This window comes from Melozone crissalis, unplaced genomic scaffold (genome assembly GCF_028551555.1).
Source record: "Melozone crissalis strain CALT ecotype California unplaced genomic scaffold, PUWL_Pcris_2 ptg000026l_1, whole genome shotgun sequence".
NCBI lineage: Eukaryota > Metazoa > Chordata > Aves > Passeriformes > Passerellidae > Melozone > Melozone crissalis.
In genome coordinates this window covers 9,978,854-10,002,115 of record NW_026535804.1, presented here as the reverse complement: position 1 = coordinate 10,002,115, position 23,262 = coordinate 9,978,854, and the positions used below count along the sequence as shown (strand labels likewise).

At 40.8% G+C, this 23,262-nt stretch overlaps 1 protein-coding gene across 2 annotated transcripts in view; it reads left to right on the top strand.

The window, feature by feature from the left end:
- Positions 1–23,262, top strand: part of TEX2 (testis expressed 2) — a 46,178-nt gene that overhangs the window by 6,027 nt on the left and 16,889 nt on the right. For both annotated transcript variants that reach the window (XM_054278914.1, XM_054278915.1), the window contains exons 2-4: positions 12,172–13,826; positions 20,395–20,595; positions 22,226–22,553. In XM_054278914.1, the coding sequence (XP_054134889.1) occupies positions 12,198–13,826; positions 20,395–20,595; positions 22,226–22,553 (2,158 nt within the window). In that variant the 5' untranslated portion in view covers positions 12,172–12,197. The remainder of the gene's footprint in view (positions 1–12,171; positions 13,827–20,394; positions 20,596–22,225; positions 22,554–23,262) is intronic.

Below are 23,262 nucleotides of genomic sequence, written 5' to 3'. Positions count from 1 at the left end.
GTGAATGTACTATGGGCTGAGTGCTTTGCAAATGTTTTTGTGGACAGAAACGGGTGAGGTGTGAACAGTGGCTCCTGGAGCCTCCTCCTCCATAACCCCAGCCAGATCACTGCTGGTTTGTGTGGTCTGCTCCGATCTCAGGCTGCTGCAGAAGGGATTGTTGTTGGCAGAACACTTCTGATCCTTCCTGGAGCTGGGAGAGCTTTGGAGGGGGTGTGGAGGCTGTTCCTCATTTTCACAGAGAGGAGCTCGTGGTGAGGAATGGAGGTGAGAGATTTCCACCCCGTGTGTGCATTTCCACTTGCACTGCTCAGTTCAGTTTCCCCAGAAGAGTGACCAGTGTTGTCTGAAGCCTTTGTTGTACAGAGCATGGCAGAGGCAGCTCTGCAGGGATGGGAGCAGCTTCCTCACCCTTCACTCCTCACTATTTTGTCACCTTATCCTGGAAGACAGCCTGAGCTGCCACTCCTGCTTGGCTTCTCAGCCCTGACCTCTCTGAGCAATTAAAAGCCTGGTTTACACACCCACACCCTGAGTGTGTGCTGTGCATACCCACAAACCTGCTCATGGTGCTTGGAATTCAGAGCTTGGCTCTCCTTGGTAAACAAATGCCTGGTGGATGAATTCAGCATGGATATAGGAACATTGCCCTATGCCTGAAATTAGACTTGCCTGCATAATTCTGTAATTGGACCAGGCAGGATGTGGCTCAAAGACACTTATTTCCCTTTGCCCTTTTGAATCCATCTGGTGGCTTTTGCTGTTCTTTTATCTCCCAGCAAATCAAGACCTTAAAATTGATGACCTAAAATTAATTTCCTTGAAGCTGCTTTAATGACACTTCCCTTTCTGTGTATGTGTGTGCACAAAATGTAACCCACATAGAGGGGAGTGCATTGACCCTTAACTGTTTCTTAGCTGGTTGAGACTATAGAAATTATTTCTAAATGCAGTAGTAGAAACTTTGAGGATGTTGAAGGCATTTCCTGGACAAATTACACTGATGATACCTGTTTCTTGAATAAAAATATAGGATAAGAAAGGGAAGACTTTAGCTCTTTTTACAGGAAGTAAGCCCAAGGGAGAATGACAACAGAGAGTTTGCATTAATACAGCTTGAATGTAAAGTAGAACTGGAGTTCTTAAAAATTCATTAATTTTTTTTTTAAGCTGTTCATATTGCACTGTGAATTCAGCAGGTAACTGGTGAATTTTGGTGTGTATTTCTACAAGACACCCACCTGCTGACTTTTTTACTTTTCAGCTTGTGGAGTTGTCATGAAATTCCTGCAGACAGCTCTGCTGATTAATGTTCTCAGAAGTGAGATCTGCGTGTATGTTTTACAGCTCCCTGTGTAGCTGGTCAAAATTTAGTATGTGCCTCTCTGAAATAGAGTTTTGGAGGAGTGATTTCATTTACAGAAGTCCCATTGCACTGGTCTGCCTTCCAGTAAGTTAAGGACCTGTGCCTGTGTGCTGTGACTGAATTATACCATAGAGGAGCAAAGGCAGAGAGAAAATGAGTAATGGGTGAGAACACTTCTCAAGAAGTGCTGCAAAGTTCAGAAAACATTTAATGAACTTAAACATTTTAAGGAAAATTTTATTTTTCTTTAATTTCACACTGGTGGCCTGGTTCACTCAGGGAATGACCAATGGGGTAGATCCATGCTGCTGAAAAAAGAAGAGAGGAGAGCTCTGTTTATGTTTTTCCCAATCTTATTTTGTTTGGTTTTTTTGGTTTTTCTTTTTTGAGTATTCACATGACGAATGATCCTTCCAGGCTTGTTATCAGTACCACATTTTGAGAGAGAAAAACAGAGTGGGAAGGATCCCCATATGCCCAAGGACCTCACTTTACCCTCTCAGTGTGCTGACTTCCTTTCTCCTTTGGAGCAGTACGTGCCTTTACATTCCTGTGAAATGATCATTTAAATTCAGAATGCAAGCAAAGCTGGGGTATTTTTTTCATCTATCTCCCATGGTTTCTTAGCAATTAGGCATAAAAAAAATATGTTGTGGGAGGTGCTCATCATTTTCTGACTCAGTTGGTTTCAATGGGAGTCAGGCCTGTAAGCAGCTGTTAAGGTCAGGCAGTCTTTAATTGACCTGTCAGATGTTGCAATTAAAGTGTATTGCAGCTGTTAGAAATAGGAGTTACCTCCATTGCTCCTGAAAAAAACCAAAAAGCAACCCAAAACCAAACCACCAGAAAGCTTTAATGTATTTCACTGATTCATTGAGTACTGCTCTCCTCTGTGTGTAATGCAAGAAACAGAGGGGAATGCAGATGGAGCTGCTGCCTTTGATTTCAGTGCTGTTTGTGGCAAGGCCTCTTTCATGTCCTGAATTACAAAGTCCAGGGAAAATTCTTGCCAATGTCTGTCAGTCAATAAATTTACACCTTGAAATGCTCAGAGTTGTAAATACTGTGGGAAATCTAAGAAAATGTATTTACATGAAGACACACGTGGGAATGCTTTTGCCACATTCTGTTTTTTGCCTTAATGCTTTTGTGGATTTTGTGAAATAGTAGAATGTACTGTAATAGAATAACTAGGAATTGTATAGTTGCTTCAGCCCTGTGCACGTGAGTGAGTGTTTTTGTGTCTGTCTCACAGTCCAGTGTTTTTAATCATAAAATACTTAAACCACTCTTTAATTCAAAATTAGTCATTGAGGGGTTTGCAATGTTTGTAACAGTTGCAAGGCTCTAGAAGCTTTTGACAGCTCCCCAGAACCTTTATGTCCTGACAGTCAGCTGGGAAGCTGGGGAGGTCTGAGTTGCCTGTCCTCATGTTTTTATTGAGCCTCACTTAATGTCTGTGCTCATTGAGGGTCTACAGTGTTTCTGTGTTGTGTGTTTGCTTGGGTTTTTGGCTTTTTTTAATAAGCAAAATGCTTTGTCCTTAGCATGGTGAAAATTCAGGTCGTTTGGGGCCATCTGGGTTCCATTTCAGTGTCTTGGATGTTGTCCTGTGCTTATCACTGTCCTCCAGCTGGAAAGCCACAGCGGTGCTGAACTTTTACATTTTAGTTTCTAGGTATCTGAGCTGAACATAAATCTGAATGAGTGTTGCCTTAAGCAGTGAGAGAAGCGTCTGGTACTCGCCAATTCCAAATGTGACATTTTATTTTCTGGCTATTTTTAGGACAAGGATTCTTTAGAGTTTGTTTTGTTAACCTTCTATGGATCTTTCTATGAATTAAAAGTTGAAGTATTTTGTGCACTGAAGCTGTCATCAGTAGTTTATGATCTCTGCACAGTTCTTGCTAGAATATGTGTGATTCTAAAGCTGCATTAATGTGGTTCTCAGTCTTTGCTGTTGCTGCTTTAAGGTGTTAGTGACTCTTTATGATCTTACTTATTCCATAATCTGTGTGAATACTCCTCTTCAGTCAGGTAAGTTAGAGTGAAATTTTTCCAACTCTCCTAATAACACTGAAACTAAAAGTAACGTGATTACCTGCACAGGGCTTTCAGAGAAGTCAGGAATTCTAGTCCATTTTCTTCCAAAATTAGATCACAAAGAGCTTTTCTGTTCTTGTGGTGCTAATTATGTTTCTTTTGCAGTTTCCAGGTAGGAGGAAATGCTGGTAATACCTTTCTCCATTAATTTTTTCATATAATCCAGTGACAGGAGAGACCATTGGATGGCCTGGAGTGATTGGTAGGACTGCCTCTCTTAGGAGCTGGGATCAATTATTTTAAAGAAACTTTGCAGAGAAGTTTGACTTTTGGGTAGAATTACTTTTGTCCCACCTAACTCAAACTTGATGGCAATTCTTAAAAAACTTGCACGTTTTGAAGTCCTGTTTATTGGCCTTTTCCTAACCTTTCCTGTCCTTTGGACCTTCTGGGGAGTATGCTTGCAGAAGCTTCTGAGAAATCCTGGTCTGTCATAAATGCATTTTCTGCATTTGTCAAAGACACTTTTCCTTGGGCAGATGAGATTCAAAGAGGTGAACAGCTGTAATCAGTGTGCCTCCAACAGCATTTCCCTGTGTTAATATTTGCAGCTTGCTCTGTATCTTCAGGTGCCTTCAGATAATTAATTTTCATGTGTTAAGTACAACTGCCTTTCTAGTTAGGTGTGAATACTTTATTTGTATCAAATGTAGCCCTCCTCCCTTCCCTAGACAATTTCAGCTTTCTGAAAATAGCCTTGCTTTGGTTTGTTGTTCTTGTTTCAGTTTGTGCCAGCTGCCTGCTCTGCAGATCTTTGCCTTTTGCTAATTGATTATTTTATTTGAAGAGTTATCACCTTGCTTCTTAGGGGTATGCTAGGTCTGAAACGAAATACTTCTAAGAATTAAAAGCTTGAGTACTATTTAATAACACCAGAGAATGTCCCCTTCTGTAATTTTGAAAACATCTCTGAGAACTGAGGAAATCATGATTGTGTACTGTGTTTTGTCCTGTCAGCTTAAAAAGCCACGAGGCACCTTGCATGCTAATCCTCTGCAGAACATGAAATTAAAATGAAGGCTGTACATAAGAAATATGAAATTTGATTGATCATTAAAAATCTCCTGATAAAAAAAACAGATGTCTTTTGATACCTATGGGTAAATCTGTAGATTCCATTTCTTTTTTACTAATCTCTCATAACTACATTTTACATGGCGACCTAGAGGTTGAGTTACTAATTGCTGCTGCTCCTCTGTGTAACTGAGTTCAGCCTGATGTGGACAAACCTGTTTATTTTTAAAACCCCTTCATATGAAGGTGTGTGATGGTTGTTTTGCCTTGGCAGGTACTGTGACCAGTGCTGTCATTTTTTTGTTAAGGAAATGAATGTAAATGTAAGAAGAAGGCTTTGAATGCTCACTTGCTACCTGTAGGCAGTTCTACCTATTGATGTGCATTTGCACTGGGAAAAAAGAGCCTGCCAGACAATTCTGATAAGCCCTTTTTAATTTAGGATTCAGGCCACCTTCTTGTACTTAATTTTGGAAACATGCTTCTCTCTAAGTCACTCGGTCAGAATTTCCCCTAAAGATTTCATAGTGACCTTTAATTTAATCAGAGATGTGGGCAGAGTTTTCAGCTGTGGATAAATCCACAGAGGTTTTAGATAATCTTTTATCAGATTAATGAGGAGGTGATTTTTTTTTTCACCGAGATAAGAGAGCAAGTTACAATTCTGCACAGTTTAACCTCACCATTTACCCTTTCCACTGGGTGTTATTTTTACATGTAAACTTTTGATGCTTTATTATTACAGAAATCCAACATGTTCTGTTGAGATGCAGAACTTATGCAGAAGATTCTGATGTAGACTCTCCTCCCTTTTAGAAGAGAGCAAATGCAGCAGTTCTGTATTTATTGCTCAGAACTGTAAGACCATTGTTGGGTTTTGAGAACCCAGCAGTCTGAGGAAAGTGGGAAAAGCTGGCTTGAGGCTGGCTCTGAGTTTGCCCTTGTTTTAAAGTGTCTATTTCTGAATCCCTTGCTGTAGAAATTTCAGATCTAGGTCTGTAAACTTGTCTTTTTCTGGGGCATTTCTCTTCTCACTTGTGGCCAAATTAGTTTTTTAGGTAATTTTGATGCCAGCAACTAGCTACCTGGAAAAACCACATATTTTAACATATTTTTAAGGACAGCAATATTTGTTATAGGAAATGACTAAAACCCCAAAATCTGTGATGGAGGGTGAGAGGGTGGGATATGGTGCTGGTTTGTTACAATTTTATTTTGTTCTGGAAACTAATGAAAGGTCCCTTTGAACTGTTCAATGTGGAGTGTTTTGGAAGGAAAAAGTGCTACCTGTTGTTTGCAATTACAAATGATAAACAAGAATATAGTTCATAGGAGGAGAACATGTGAATGGAGAAAGTATTATGTATGCACTGGAATTTTTATTCATTCGTATTGTGCCAACTGGGAGTAAATGTTCTTTAATATAATTATACTGTGATGCAGTTTGAATCTGTTCCAAAGAGCAGAGCTTTGCCTAAAAACTTCTTTTATTTCTTCTGTTAGGGAAAGTGTTGGATTTCTTAAAAATTCTGCTTCACTTCAGCCTTCAGAAAATCATTAAATAGGAAATTAGATTTTTCTGAGTTTCTGGAGAACCTTTAACTGCTTAGCTTTTTGTGTTTGTTAAAATGGGACTGTAGTGCAGCTTTTAAAGATTTTAGTAAGTGGTGTGTACTGGAAGGAGAATAGGAAATAATAATTATTCTTGTGTCAGTAAAGGCAGAGGAACTAATGTGGTAGCTGACCTTTCTTAGATCTTTGGGGAAAATGTTAATATAGAATACACTCACTTAGCTAACATTAAACAATTTTTGCTTGATTATTTTTGAACTGTTGTAAAGACAAGCTCAGATACCTCAGCAGCAGCAACAAAATTCCAGTAATTTTGTCTGCAACAAAATTCCAGTAGTTTTGAAGACTCCTTATTTGCCATTGCAATTTTACTTGACTTTTCTGTCCTGCACTTAAAATGATTCTTACTCATCTCTTTGATAGGTTTATAATTTTCATTAAATGTATAATCTCATTGACAAGACTTTAAAATTTTGCCTAGGATTCTCTTCTTAAGTATACCTTAGCATACTTAAATGGAAATTATTTAACTTAAATTTTTCTGAACTTAAAAGCATTTGCGCAAAAATGTTTGGGTTTTTTTAAATGATGCTCAGAGATCTCCTGCTGGAGCGGTTTTAGCTCTCACCCAGCTTAGTTGTGCTGACCTGGGTTTCTCTGTCAGGAGTGTGTGCTGTGTGTGTATGTTGTGATCCATGGTGGCATCATCACTTTTGGCCATGATCTGGGATTGGCTTCTGCCCTACACATTTAAAACACAAGCTTTTAATTGTCCTTGATGTTGATATCAACTTTTTCATTTCTGCCCTTGGATTTAAAACAGGTTTTCTTGTTTTTGTTTTTTTCCCCTCTTCTCCTCACCTCTGTATCTCAAATCCAGTTGCATGAACTTGGAAAGTGAAGGAAACTTCCTTCTTTCCTTCTTGTTCCTGATGGAAACTGAGCTCTAAAGCCTGATCTCCAGGCTGGGTAACTGGATCCCTGACAGGAAGGTTTCACAGGGCTATTGTGTGATAGTAATTACCAACCCTGGCTCTGTAGTTCATTTAAAAGTAATGACTAGTGGATGTAAAAGGAACAATAGATGTTAACTATGGAATACATTAACTCATGGAGATGCCAGGGGAATTTAATTGATCATAATTAGAAATTTGAATGGGGATAGGAAAGAACGTTGAATTTTGCATTTTGTATCCCTTCATTTTTTTGTCTTTTATGATATAGATCTGCTGAATGAGATGAAGTCCATGTGACAGATAATGTCCCAGCAGCTGTGCTCTCTGCTTCAGGGAGGGCATTCTGGGCTAAATGGGAATTGGCTTTACTTCTGTGGCAAAGCAGTACTTTTCACTAATATTGTGCTTTGTTTTGAAGGACCTGAAATGAAGACTTCTTGCTCTTAACAGAAAATTGTGTCTGATGCTGAGAGCTCTGTTACTTATTTTAATTAAGTACAAAGAATTGCAGCAGTTCTCCCACATATCTCAGTGTTGGAAGGCAGATACTGCTTGAATCTCTAGTAAATCAAACAGAATCTAGAATTTCTGGGAACAAATATGAATTTCAGATCATATTGCCTTGTGTAGGTGTTCCCTGTCTGAGAGAGATTTAATGTGCTGCTGGCCTGGTTTGGAACAGGGCTGTAATGTGTTAGTGGGGTCCTTTTTCTGTTAAAATAAAATCTCTCACTCCATAAGGAGGCTGCAGAGATTGTCTAAAACAAATATACTGCTTCTTCTTCCTGCCAAATGAGGGGTGGATTTAGAGTATGAAGGTTTGAGTCTGACGCTTGAAAATTACTATCATGTAACCCAAAATGATAAAAAGGCCCCATGAACCCTAAAGAACAACTGGATGTTTTTCCCAGTCTGCCAGAGCAGTTGGATGAGAGATGGCCCAGAAGGGTTACTGGGGAAAGCAGAGGAATAACCAGTGAGAAACATTCCCTGTGAGCAGCTGTGGCAATCTGCGTGAAGTTGAATTGTAGCATTATCAGTAATGAAATTCGTTGTTTCCTTAACAACATTTAGGACTTGTTCTTCTGGTGCAGCTGACAGATACAGGGGAAAGTATTGCAGTGCTGTTTAGTAACCTGTGAGGCTTTTCCTTTACTTAGGAGGAAAGGAATTTCTGTTTTGTGGAAAACACATTTTTTTGGTCTGTGTTTAGCAGCAACAAAAATGCAAGTGTTGAACCTTGTTGCACATTTTTCTGAAAGCATTTTGCTAGTACAGTGCACTGTGTACCCCTTTCCTCCTCATGAAGATGTTGTAATAAGTAAAGCAATGTCATTGGAGTAGTTGACTACTGCAAAACATGTGAATTTAGTTACCCAATCCAGCCTGTTTCTCCAACTAAATGATTATGACTAAGTGTGGTATATGCAACGTTGACCTTCTAAGTTAGTTCCTAGTTTGCTGCTTTGTTGTTTCAATCACTTTCTACATTGTTAATATGAAAAGAATTGTTTTGCTGTATAAAGCTGGTGGGATAAGTGTCTGAGGCTCTGGATGGGCTGTGTGTTCTCTCAGGGCTGTGAGCAGGTGCTTTCTGGGGCACAGCTGGAGGGTGGGGTGTGTTTGTCCTGCAGGAGAAGGGAACAGGAGGGTGTCCATGGGCAGAAGGACACATTGCTGGGTGCTCGGCTCTTCCTGTGAACTCCCAGTTAGTCATTCCTGGGAAGCAGCACAGTTACTGCAGCGACACAAGAGTGTCCTGGCCTAACCCACAGCTGCGCTCTCCCTGGGTGTCCCTGTTTGTCACCAGGTGCATCACAGCCTGGTGGGGACAGAGCCATCCTCAGCTCCAGCCCTGCTGCCTCCCTGCTCGCAGGAAAGGGCTGGGGGAGGAATGTTGTCTGTCCCAGGAGCTGCACTCCCTGTTTGCCTGGCTCAGTGCTTCCTGTTGTTGGGGCTTTAGAAGCAATGCCTGTAGGTGAGGATTATCAACTGCTCTTCTGTGGGACATGGGCATGCAGTGCCTTGAGGTCAGAAGTGGAAATGGCAGCAGTTGGTTGGCAGCTATCTCATTCCACCCTGCAACAGCATTCAAAATTCAAACCTCTGGGGGAAGGAATTATTTTCTGAGCAGCCTTCTTCCCTTCCGGGTAAAAGTTCATATTTTGGATCATTTGAAGCCTGAGGATGTAAGACTGTTACTCAGATCTGCCTGCCACATAAATAAAACTGATACCTTGCATCTTCAGAATAAACAGAAAAACCTTGAAGAGGCAGCCAGAGAATGGGGAACAGTGTGGCCTTCAAAAGAAGGACCAGTGAAAACCTGTGTATCTGCAAGTACCAAAAAAATCTGCAAACAATCAGTTTGGAATTGTGCCACTTCAGATAGTGAGGCTGGAACATCAGGTCTTCAGACAGCTGGTAGGGGTGCTGAGGAGTAGGGGAAGGAAATGAGTGAGGAAAATATAGCCAGAAATGAGTAAGAAATAAATCTGTTAAAATGATATAAGAGTTAAAAATGTATAGTTCAAGAGCCTGATGAAATAGCTTGATAAAATCAAAACCTAACAACTACAGAAAGAGCTGTCAAGGAAAAACTTCTCAGCATCTCCTTTGGGAAGAAAAAACAAAACAAAAGCCCAAATCCTCCACAGTAAAACAGAGATTGTGTTCAGGAATGGATTGAAAACATGCTCTTTTATATGACATAATTTGTGGTGCAGTAACGTGCTTGAGGTAGGCAAATACTGGTTAATCAAGCATTTCCTTCCTTTCTCTGTTAAGTTAATCATGATGTTAGGAAAATCTTGCTTGTTCAGTAAGCAGTAAAATCTCTTTTCAGTACATTTGGTGTGTGCAAGTGGAGTTCATCTGTTTCAGGTCATTAGCACTGCATTAGCACAGCATGGCAACTGGTGTTTAAACACCAGCTAATTAATGTTCAGTGTAAACACAGTGTGCTAAAGAGCTATCCAAACCCATGAAGTTCTAGCTGATACAAAATGCCACACTGAAAATGCTATTGGGGGATGGGAGGAATTGCTAATCTTTTTCTCCTGCTTTCCTAAATTATTGATGAATTATTAAAGCTGAACAGAAGAAGAGAAAGGGTCAAACTGATGCCAACAGCATTGTGTGCAAGGGGGATTTTGTCACTATGTTTGTGGGGTTTTGATGTTAGTTTGTTTTTTCCTTCCTTAGTGTATAGTGTTGTGATGGCTCAGTGACCTGGAAAATGTGTAGGGTTTTTGTACTTTCAAATTTTGATGTGTTCATTTTGCAGTTTCTCAACTGGGCCAAAATATTCAACATATGTGATAGCTGATGGCCCAGCACTGTGGAAATGAGGTTGGACACCTATCTTGTCCAGTAGTAATTTTTTCCCCTCTCCAAAATAAATTTGGGTGTGTTTGTCCAAAAAATCTGGTATTTTGCAGTCTGACCTATGTGAAACAGAGCCATGTTTTTGGTGGACAGCAGGCAGAAGCATGGATTCTGTCTGCTGCTGGTTCCCAGGTGTGCTCATCCAACAGGGAACTGAGACACCAAATTTCTTACCAACCCTAGCACTCACCAAGTTATACACACAGGTGACTGATAAGGGTACATGTAAACCTCAGGTAACTGAGGGTTCTTAATATTTGGGTAAATAACTGCTGGATCCACAGATGCAGTAAGAAAGGGAACAACCTACTGAGCCCCAGGTGGGCTGGAGGCACAGCTCCATCACTGAAAGGAGTTCTCTGTTAATGCTGCTTGGATGGGTCAGTTGGGTTTTGGGGAGGACAGAAGAAGACTGGTCCATGGTAAAAGCTGAAGTCAGAAGTGATCTTTAGAAAGCATCTTTGTCTCCTGAGCAGCCGTCAGAGCAAGGGTGAGATGTCAAGTGGAAGCTTGGCCAGGGTCTGAATGTTTCTTTTGGTTGTTTGGACCCAAACTGGCTCCCCGTCATATGCAGCAGAAATGAGACAAAAAAACCAAACAACCAAACTTTGAAAATGGAATCTCTGAAGGCTTTGCACGAAGCAGGTTAACATCCAGTCCCTTTTGTACAGCCTGCTGGGGAAGTTCACAAATGCTGGAAGAAGGAAGGAATTGTCAGCAGTTAAGGAGCCATAAAACGGACAACTGTAGTGTGTAGGAAGTTGTGGACAGATACTTGCTCTGAATAAGCTGCGTAGCAAAGATCTGCTGGTTTAAAATGTTTAACCCAGCTTAGTTTAGTGACAGGTTAAAAATGTTTACATGAGCAGCTCTGCTAGGAAGCAGAAAGGGCTACAACCTTCAGCAGGATGATGATGCCGAGCAGGTGGCACCGGCTTGCTGGATAATACAATCTGATATCACAACTGTTTGTGAAGTGCAATTTCTTCACCACCACATAATCATTCTTCGGAACTGCTCTTTAAACGTCAGCAAAGGCCTCGCATTAATTCAGCTTGACAGTTTGATTACAGCATTTTAACAGCTTCTGAAAAATAATTCAGTTACTGAAGTGGTAAACTCACTGTCTTGGCAGTGGAGATAAAGTGCTGCCTCCCAGCTGGAGAGCAGAGCTAATCCTGTAATTCCTGGTCCATCTCTGTGTATGGTCGCCAGTGCTTTGGTTTAATTGCATGCTATTTCCTCTCCATGTAAATATATGCTAAATTCACTTTCATGGGTCAATAAAATGCTTAAATAATGTGCCTCCCACACTATGACCTTTACATATTTATGACCTTGCTTTGAGTTTCAAATTTTCTTTATTTATTAGGTATAAAGCATTAAGTATTGCATGTAGAAGGGACTGAGAGTTAGGAGTGAAATATTTCAGTGTGTTGGGGTGGGATGGGGCTCTGGAACTCAGAGGTGCATCTGGCAGGGAAAATAGAAAGGTGATGCTTCAGAGATTAACTATAATTTCTGGGCACTTGAAGATAATTTTAACAGCCTAGTATGTTTTAATATTGCCATTTTTTGGTATGTGGAAATATCTTATGTAGCACACAGCAACCTAGATCTGCAATTTTCAGCATAGGCTTCTCCTGCTTCTTGTTTTATTTTTTAGTGTAAGTTGATTTGGGATTTTTTCCTATGTAAAATTGTGTTTGACTTAATGCTTGAAAATAAGGGCATTTGAAATGCATTTAATGTGGTGTTATGTTTTCTTGCCAGACTCTGACACATCTGTGGAACCTGCAATGACAAGTCGGAACAGTAGCCATGCAGACAAAACTGGTGAAATGTCCTCAAAGCAGTCAACACCAAAAGTGCAGGTCCAACGATCCGTCTCCCGAGAAACCATCACAATTCATTTCTCTGCATTTGGGAAGGAGGAAGAAGAGGAGGAAGAGGAGTTTAAAGAGTTTCTTGATGAGGAACTAGATGACCAAAGCATTGTAACAGCACTTGAAGCCAAGGAAGACCTCTGCTTTGAGCATAGCGGCCATGACCTTTTTGGTCCAGCTACCTCGCTTAACATGGCCAACTCTGCATCACCGCTGTCCTCGTCGCCTGCAGTTCTGCCAGCTGCAGAAACTGTGAAGCTCTTGGACTCTTCTTCCCCATCCCAAATACTCAGTGCAGTGCCACCGGTCCTGTCTCCATCGTCACACTCATGTCACACGTCTGGCTCATCAGGTGCACCAGCACCACCTGTGGAACAGAAATCCAGTCTGTCTTCCCCATCCTCATCCCCTTCCAGGTCAGTTGCCTGCTCTAGTGGCTCATCCACAGTTTCTAGTTCAAAGCCTTTTAAGGGGTTGGTCAAGTCCTTTTCAACAGAAGTGGAACCAAAAGAACCCACCCCACCGATGCGACACAGACACTTAATGAAAACCTTGGTGAAATCTCTGTCTACAGACACTTCTAAACAGGAGGCTGAAGCTGTATCTTACAGGCCACCTGACTCAAAACTGAACTTGCATCTGTTCAAACAGTTCACTCAACCTCGAGCTACAGGTGGTGATTCCAAAACTGCCCCCTCCTCTCCATTAACATCCCCCTCCGACACTCGTTCCTTTTTTAAAGTACCTGAAATGGAGGCTAAAATTGAAGATACGAAACGACGCCTTTCTGAGGTGATCTATGAGCCTCTGCAGCTGCTCAGCAAAATAATGGGTGATGAAAGTGGTAGCCACAGGCCCAAAGCCTTATCTTCAAGTGCTTCAGAACTCTCAAACCTTTCCAGTTTGAATGGCCATTTGGAAAGCAATAACAACTACAGCATTAAGGAAGAGGAGTGTGATTCTGAAGGGGATTTCTCTGGGGGTGACTTTAACTTGAATAAGAGTGATCATTCAAGATGGGCAGAAGAACATGCGAAAGAGGTGGAGACCAAAAGCTCTCAGTCTGCAAGCACAAAGGATGTGGGGTCAAAACCTTCACTTGTACTTGAAAAATGTTTGTTGTCTGCACTAGTGAGCAGGGAGGATGAGGAGTTTTGTGAACTGTATTCTGAAGACTTTTTCTTGCTAGAGGAAGAAAGCAAAACTGATAAACCTGCTGAAAATGTGGTGGAGCCTGAGATGACTGAGGAAACTGTTACTATGCTCAGTAGTGAAGATGAAAATAATCTGGATGTGCAACAGTCTGAAATACCAGTGAAAACTTTATACTTATTAATACTGTTAGTCTATGCTTACCTTATTATCCCTCTCCCTGGCTATTTAAGTGGACTTTTACTTGGAATGGCCCTTGGATTTATGGTAGCTGTCTGTGTGATTTGGCTTCTTATTCCACGTACTCATGAGTATCTCAAATTGCATAAAAGCATGAAAAAGCGATGGAATACAGGAGCTCTGGACATCAAAGAACCTGAAATACTGAAGGTGAGGTCCTGGCATTCTGTGTGTGTGTCTGTGTGCATTATTTTGGGTAGAAGGAGTAAACTAGATTTATCCTGAGGGTGTAAATGAGCTGAAATGTCCCCACTTGTATATAGTTTTTTAGGGTCAACTCTCTTTGGCAGGGGCACAAATGGTTTAGTATCCAAGAATATGTAAGACTTCAGTGTCTTTAGGGATTAGTAGAAAATGGAATTTCTTCAAAGTAAAAGGGCAAATGGCTTTGCTGGTAGATTTGAAACGATCCAGCTGGAATACTGAGAGCAAGCAGTGTCAAAGTTTAGTGTGTAAGATAACATTTGTGCTTGAAACTGGGTCTTGGGAGATGTATTTTGTTTCTGGGATATTTTGTCTAGGCAGCAATTTGTTTGTTGGTCTGTTCATAAGCAGAGACAAAAGCATTGTGTTCAAGTAGAGCATAGAGTTGGAGAGCATATGGGTCCTCCTCTAACATGAGCTAATTGAAAAGGGAGCAGGAATTACAGTTCAGCAAAATGTGTCTGAGAGCTGGGTTTTGAATGAAAGTTTGTCCTGCCTACTCTCTGCTCTCCCTTTGTTGTTGTTGAGATATTGCAAATTTGCTGTCACTTTGTGTGTCACTTTGCTGCCTGTCCAGCTGTGATCCACCCACCCCCTCTGTTCCTTCAGTGCCTCTGGTCCCCGTCCTGCCCTCCTCATCTCCATCTGTGATGAATTCCAATAATATTTTCCCAATTGCAGAATTCCAAGCAGTAAAACATCTACTGGTTTTTGATGTGTAGCAGAAGCATTTCTGAGTGCTGGTGGTGTAACCTTCACTTGATATCACATGCTGATCAGAGTGTTTGTGGAGGCATTTTTTGTATTTGTGTAAATATTCAGTTGAGCTTTTTGAAGGTGCATCCCTAATTGTAACAGCACAAAGGTTTCAATTAATTTCATAAATTCAGATGGGTATATACTCTAGAATCTATAATGTATTGATGACTAATTTCATGTGTCTTTAGGTAACTGAAAAGTTAGAAAAACAGAATATAAAACTCTACTTTTATTGCATTATGGTGGTAATTGCATGTCTAGCCCTTATTCTACCCTGGTGTTCCTTTTTTTGTGAATGAGATGAGTTGTGGTTATTATTTGCTGTAGTGAATTCAGACTGAACACTCCTGTCTGCCCAGTTGAATTACCTGCTACTCCCATGTACAAACTTTTACTTCAGTCCTTGTTATTTGGAGCCAAGACCCTTCCTTGATACTTGACAGCTGATAGAGGTCCTGGTGTTCATTATTGACTGGTGTTAGACTGTCTCTGACATGTCAGCTTTTGCTCAAAAACCTTTAAACTATATTTTAATGCTTTTATTGAGGATTTACATATATGAAAATGGCTGTAGGCAAGAAATGAACAGTGCAGAGAAGTCTGCATAAATGTAGATTAATGGTTTTTATGACCTGATGAGTATTTCTTGTGCTCAGAACACACAAAGTAATTGTCTTTAATATGTAAATGCTTCAGGAGTTTACAAACCAGCTCAATGCCCATATTGTAGTGGAATGTAATGTAATATGATTTAGCAGATTGCAAGTTATTATTCCCACTTCAGACAACTATCTTTTGTTTGCATCTGTCAAAATAAGTACTGGACAGCTTAGATCCTCTGAAAAGGATCTGGAAAGGCAACTAAAGACTTAATCTGTAACAAAACTCAGGGGAATACAGGAAAATCAAACTTGATGCTCTTGCATACAGATGTTCTCTTCAGAACTTGTTGGTCTGGTATTCTGGCCTGGACTGCTGTTGTGCAATTGTGATAAATGCTCTGAGTAAGGTGCCTTCATATGGGGCTCACAGAGTTGGGATTCTGCCAAATTGCTGTCAAGTTATTTTTGTACAAGTATGTGTCCATTCTCCCCCATGTAAACGTTGTTTGAGAAGTTTGCATTTCCTAGGTTTCGAAAACTAGTGCAAAATTCCCCTCAGCAATTGCTGAAATACTTGAACAGATTATTGTCTCCCACAAAACTGTTCTTGGCAGTGGGAAAAAGTAAATAATTCTTGTGCTGGTAAGTGTGTGTCTCTATAGGTGTCTGTACTTACTTCAGTCACATGTCCTTGGTACTGGGGGAAAACATCCCCCCAACCAGAAAATACACAAACCCCCTGCATCTTCATTGCATGCTTTTGTATCTGCTTATTCCCTTAATTTTCAGTTCTCTGGCTTCCTTCTTATCTTTTTCTTTTTTTTTTCCCTGCCCACATTTTTTCCTTCTTTAGTCCATTAGTCTTTTGTAACTTCCTTCTTGGCCTTTCAGCTCTGCATTCTCTTGTGTCGTGCTGATTGACACAAAAGGTTTTAAGTAACAGCTAAAATGGAAATTATATATTTACCCTTTCCATTAGAAAGAACTTTCAGGAGAACACAGTGGCAGTGCCTGCTGGAGAAATTGGAGGCTTTGAGCCACAATGTACAGAAAGAGAAGCTTTTTATCAGCGTGCTATTCCTGAACACCATCCAAGGGATTTCATGGTTGATAGTGGCCTCTGGCAGACAAATGTTTCTTCCAGTTAAGGTGATGGTTGCTTCTCCTACCTCAGACATTTTTGTGCCTTTGGATTCCCTGTGAAAAAAGCTGAAAAAATGCATTATATTTTTCCCTCATTTATGAAGCAAAATACTATGGAAGTGTTATAAAATAGTGATAATAAGAGGGATAGTAATACAATTGTGTCATTTGAGTGATCAACAGTCTTGAAAACATTTTGGTGCTAAAGCATTTGATGATATAATTTAATAATAATGGCTATTAACCAGTTAATATCACTAAGAAACTTTAGGGACAGTTTTAATCCAGATTTGGGCTTGTATTGTGAAAGTGGCATTTGCTGATTCTTTTATTTATGTATTTGAAAGTATCATAAGTAATGATTTTAATTGATTTTTACCCACAGGCCACGTTTTTGCCCCCAGCCCTCTGGGTCCTTCATAAGGATCTTTTGCAGTTCTTCCTTTCCTCCCCTCTCAGGCTATGTTGTAACACACCTGAGACCTTAAATAAGTAACACCAAAAAGTTGGTACCTACAAAGCCTTTTACATGAATTATTCTGTCAAACTGCAGTTTGAATAAAATATTTGGAGCCTGGAGTCAGGAAAGAGGAAAGTTAAACTGAGGGGGGTTTTAAAGCTGTTTTTGCCATGTCCCATGAGCTGAGTGTTCCTGGGGCTGGAGCAGTGGCAGCAACTGTGGATTGGAGCTGTGACCTGAGCTGGGAGAGCCGTGGTGCCCAGCCCAGGGAGCAGCTCCATGGCCAGGCACGTTCTGCTTTCAGCTGGGAGCGTGGAGCAACTGCTGACCTTTAGAAATGGAGATCACAGGATCAGTGTCAATGGCCAGCAGCTGCACAGTGGCATATGACTATGGTCATTGTCCTCCCAGAATTACTAAATTTCTTATTTTAACAACTTTGCTAGAACAGAGAAGACCTATCCTACAGTCACTCCTCTCCTACACAAGGAAATCCATTGTTGCTTCAGTAGTTTGGGAGAATTTATCTGTTGCTAGCAAGTTATGGTAACACAATTTCTCTGTTTGGGTGCATTGCAAAACGGTTTCCGTGGGCTGTGAATCTTTTGTTCCAGTTCGGTTTTGCAAAAGAGAGGCGGAGGTAATTCTGCTGAAATTGTTCTTAAAGTGCAGGAACTTTGGAATGACTCTAGGGGCTTCTTGGATAAACTTCTCAGTGTTTTTTAAGCTAGGTGAAACAACTTACAGAACTGAAGATCACTGAAGTGAGAAGGCAGGTGGTGGTGTTACCTCCTTTAACACTGTTAGATAAAAGTCCTGCAGCTGCCACAGATTTTCAGATTCATTAATAGAGCGAAGAATCACCATTTAGTGAAGCATTAACATTTTACTGTCAGCCATGCAGTGTATCTCTGTAACCAAATAACATGAAAATGGAGTGCGAAGAAGAAACTTCATCCTTAGAAATTAGAAAATTAAAATTTTGTGTACAGGGAGGGATTGCAGTAATGTTCTGTGTCTTTCATCCTGACTGTTGTCTGAAAATAAAACCCCAAATAATTAAACCTGAGCTTGGTTCTCCAGTTGCTGGTAACCTGGTGGTTGTACTGTGTTTGCACTTCTGTTGGGTTGTGGGTGAGCAGGGTGTGAGAATCGTGTGTTTGGCAGGCTGTACAGCTAATCAGTTGGTTTGAACTGGAAAGCCTGGGCACATGGAAGGGATCAGAAAAGCAGGAGGGATTTTTACTGACTTTGGCACAGGGAAGTCGAGATTTTGATGGGTAAATCACTCCTTGTTTTCATCACAGTTCCATCTCCAGCAGGCCGTTAAAGGAATGTCAGGTGCAGTGTGACCTTCCTTCCTGGGTACCACACGTACCCATAAGTTTCCAGCCTTTCTACTGAAAATAGAAATCTTATTAGACTTAGAGAAAGGGCTCATGTGACTGAGCTTCCTATAATGACCAACTCTCCAAGCAGCCCTTTGCTCTGTGCCAGCTGGGGTGGTGTTGGCTGAACGGCCTTCCAGGAGAAGACAGGAAACTTCTGAGGCAGCAAATTCCCATCTGTGCATTTGCCTGGCTGCAGGCTCCAGACTTTGTCTGAGCTAGAAATAGCTTGGAGATCTGATGGGGGCAGGTGGGAGTTGCTCCAGAGATCTGTGGGCCATATGGATACTCCAGTTCCTGCACACGGTGGCTTTGGGCAGCTCATGTGATGTTCTTGTGCTTCACTAAGTCCAGCTGGAGTTCCTGGCTGAAAATTAATTGCTGTCTGCTCAAAGATGTCTTGGCTAAATAATTTCTAGGAAGGAGATGGGATGTGCCTCAAACCTACGTCATCCCTGCTGTGCAGTTTGATGGCTTTTATAGAAAACTCTTCCTTGTGCATTGGATTTCCTATAGGGGAGTTGTGCATAACTGTAAGAAAAAAACAACCATAAAGCTTCTTCAAAGAGTATGTCCTGGTATAGACATTTCTATTAATAAAAGACATAATCTGCTTTGGAGCTGAGCAAAGATGAATGACTTAATCTTTCCTGAACATAAAAGAAATGCTAATTTATCTAGTTTTTTCAGGGTTTGTAGTGGAAATGGAGCTAGATGTTGGAGTAAGCAAAACAGATATCACTGTTACTATGGCACCTAAGAAAGTGTATGCTGTCTACTGTGGGAAATTATGTGGCACTGAAACCGAAGAAAATTAGCATAAAAGTAAATTTTACATTTCTGTGGGTGGGTGGAAACTTCTTTAATAAGTTGAAATCTTGCAGTAATTTTTGGGATGTTTTGCATAAGGTAGTTATGACTTTTTGTTTTGAGAACTACTGGGGTGCTCATTCAGCTCTCCCCACTTCCCCCCTCTGAAATCACACAGGTGTGTGTAAAGTTGCCATTTGACTCTCTGCTCCCCTTCACTTTCTGTTGACATTGATGAATATTGAGTACACTGAATTCAAGGTTCTGATGTGCAGATGAAAACAATGATCAAAGAATGTTGCATGGCAGGTTAAGAGAAGGAAAGCTTCTCCTTGAATGAGTATTCTGCCTACCTTCTACCCCATTTATCATCTCTACTTCTGTAATCAGATACTGGAGAAGGGAAGCAACATCACCCCCATGGTCAGAGTCAGCACTTAGAGGCTTGTTACAGCAGGACAGGACTGGCTGGTTTTGTGTTTCTTTTACAGCACAGAAATTAATTGAATTTAATCCACATGTATGACTCCTGTGTTGTAGCTGAGCAGTTACACAACATGCTAAATGATCTCAAACAGTGATGGTGCATGAAAGCAAACTCCATTGTGGTCTTCCAGTGAGTCCTTAATTGTGGTGATTACAATGTCAGGGCTGTCTGTGAGCACACAGGCTGTTTGCTCTGGGTGATTAAAGTGTCTGAGCTTGCTGGGAGCAGAGGGGCTGCTGGGCTGCTCAGCCCTCCTGCCCTGTGCCTCTTCCTTGTTGTTATTATATTGCAAAGGTTCTCTATTGCTGGAGCTTTGTACCTCCTTGATGTTTCTCATAGGCAGCTCCTCTAGGCACTGACTCTTCCTTCTTCTCACAGCAGCCAACTGACTCCAGGTCCCTTTCACCAACCAGTCCACTCTTTTATAAAACTCTTCTTATTGACTGTAGCTGTGGCCTGTTAAAGTCAGGCCTGTTCCTTAGATCTAATAAATGGCTCAGCTGCAGCTCCTTAGGGGTACGATGACATTCTATACTACCTTTAATTTCTTATATTGTATCCCCCTACACTTCCTGGCATCCTGCATCTGCAGATCCCATGGTGGCTCCTGTGGAGGAGGTGAGAGCATCCTGTGCTATGTAAACAAAGTGACTGAGTCAGAAAAAACACCTGGTGATCTCACCCTCACCTCCTGCTCTGTTGGTTTGGTGCTACCTCATTTAGGGCATTTATTGCCTCGTTCTGTTTGTCCACTGAGTGAAATAACTTTGGCAAAATCTTGGATAATAATTTAAAGTTTTTAGGTACTTGCCATACTTGGTTTTCCAGCAGCTTAAAAGCCTGTTAACAGTGTCTTCTTCTCTAGGGATGGATGAATGAAATTTATAATTACGATCCAGAAACGTACCATGCTACGTTGACTCACTCTGTCTATGTGCGACTCGAAGGCAGCACCCTACGACTTTCAAAACCCAATAAAAATATTTCTAGAAGAGCTGTGTACAATGAGCCAAAGCCTGAAGTCACATATGTCAGTCAAAAAATTTATGAACTAACAGACAGCAAGGTGAGTGTCTTACTTATATCTGATTTTAACAAAGAATACTTTGCAAATTCTTTTTAACTCTGAATTTTGTTTTTTCGCTCCTCTATTTTCACTTTCTGTCATCATTTAAACAAAACTGTTGTCGTGACTAACTTGCAAAAGATTGTGCTGGGGAGGAAGATTGAGCAGGATTTGGAAGAAAGTACGTATTTACACAATAAGGGAAAGGCATGATTCTCCTCTGGCAGTTGAGAGCAGTTAACTCATGGGGACTCTGAGACTTGTTCCCAATGCATGAGATGGCTGTTCTGAAGGTTACACCAAAATGCCTCATCTTTGGTGGTTGTCTCTACCCCAAGGCAGCTGAGACAACATTTGTTTTTCACTCAGAGGGAATGTACATCATATGTGAAGGAGGACAGTGAGAGGTGTCTGGAATGTGACCTGCTCTAGGTGCCCCCAGTCTAGGGAAGGAGATGGGAGTTTTTGCAGTTGGAAGAGTGCATTAACAGTAATGCTAGGACAGTTTTCCTACATGTTGTTTGCCTCTCTCAAATATATCAAGAGTTGCCATATGAAGTTGATTCCATTGACATTGTTTTAAATAATACATCAATACCTAATTATTAAGGGAATGGATTTTTTTAATGTGCTGCATCAATCGAGGGCCTTGGCAGTACAGATGTAGGAGGCAGCCACCCTTCACTTGACTGGAAGTGAGAGGGAGAGAGGGACCAAGGCAACAGTGGGGAAAACCTCCCTCCTTTGCTCTGAGTCTGTGGGAAAGGAGTGTGCTGGCAGCTCTGCCTTCCATTAAAGGAAGACACTGAAAAAGATAAAGAAAAAATTAAATTCCTGCCTTTTGCAGATTTGTTTTCCCATCATGAAGACAAGCAGAGCTGTCATGTGGGAGCACTTGACTGATGGTGGTTCCTCATGGTATCTTAGAAAATTTCCAGTACTTCCTCCCACCCAGCCCCAGTTGATTACAGAAGGGCCAAGTGCCCTGACTGTAACAAAAAAAGGTTGCCTATTCTTCAAGGTACTTGCCCATAGGTTTTGGAGAACACTGCTGAATATAGACCACCACATAAGATTTTGTGACTCTTTTTTTAAAACCACTCCTCTAATCACTTGCATTGTCTTAATTTGATATAAATATACTGAGTTTAGAATATAATTATCTGCAAATCAGTCTTATGGTTTGACTCTTATGTATTTGATGTGGCTGTCACCAACTGCAAACACTCAATTTCATAAGGTGGGCATGAAAAGTTGTGTTCAAAACTCAGTTTGGACTCTGATTATTTTATCTTGTTATCTATTTATCTCCCCATGGTCCCAGAAATAAGTTCTTGGGATTTCTATTTTATCTGCAAACCCATGAGAATAAGATCATCTAAATGAAAACAGTTTCTAATCCACATGGTATAATCTGCTTAAATGGCCTTTGTTTTAATTCCAAGGCTTGGCTCACCAAAGACTTAGTGATAGCAGTGGGTTGGACATCCAGCAATTTTGAGTCAGTTAAACTGGCAGATCCGGTGTGGGATCTTTATCTCTTGCATTCCTGTGTTCTTTACTTGAGTATAGACACATAGAGGATACAAGTGAAAAATAAATTCATTTAACCCTTTCATGTACCCTTCAGATTTCCCTGGTTCCTAAGAGCCTGGCACGGAAACGCATTTGGAATAAGAAATACCCAATTTGCATTGAACTGGCCAAACAGGAGGACTTCATGGCCAAGGCCCAGACTGAGAAGGAGACTGCAGAGGAGAAACCTGCTGAGAAAGGGGACTTGAACAATGAGGAATCCAAGAAGCCTCAGGATGGAGTGAAGGCCACTTGCCAAAAGGATCAAGTGCTTTACCTCTTTGGAAGGACAGGGAGGGAGAAAGAGGAGTGGTTCAGAAGGTTCCTTCTTGCATCAAAGCTCAAGTCTGAAGTAAAGAAGCCACCCAGTGGGAGCAAGCCAGGTACTCAGATTTTGTATTCTTGTAGAAGTCTGTTAAAAGAAGCAAACCAATGTTATGTTTTGGTGGTGCCACAGTGATCTTTACAGGCAAAAAAAAAAATAATACCAAAGGTACTCTTCTCCTTACCTTGGCCTCTCATTGCCACCTTAGCCTCACCTTTTTCCCTCTTGGCTCTATGCTTTTAAATATTATTACACACTGTTTTTCAATGACTGTAATAACTCCTGTCATATTTCTAAGGAGGAATTGTTCAGTCTCTTTCTGTATGTTGGAACCGATGTCAACATTTGCAGTTTTAGACTCAGCTCTCATTACCTGTTTTTCCTCCTCCATGCTTCCTTCCACTCTAGTCTCCTGTAAAGGATAAAGCTTTCTCATGGGTTAGTGGCACAAGGAAACACATTTCTCTGTTTAAATGGAAGGTCCTGCATGAATATGTATATGAATATGTGTATATATATATCTGAACCAACAAACATTAGTGTATAATATAGATCACCTGTTTGGAATATTAATTTAAACCCATCCTCTGATACAATTTTAAACCTGAATAACTCATGCTTTTCTGCCTTTATTCTCTGAGAAGCTTTTTAAAAATTAGTTAACATTATTGTTTCTGGCACATAACTTCTTGAAATACAAATGCAAAATTAATAGCTAAATAAAATTCCAATAGTTACATGCTTTTCACAGTCCTTCTAATTGTAAC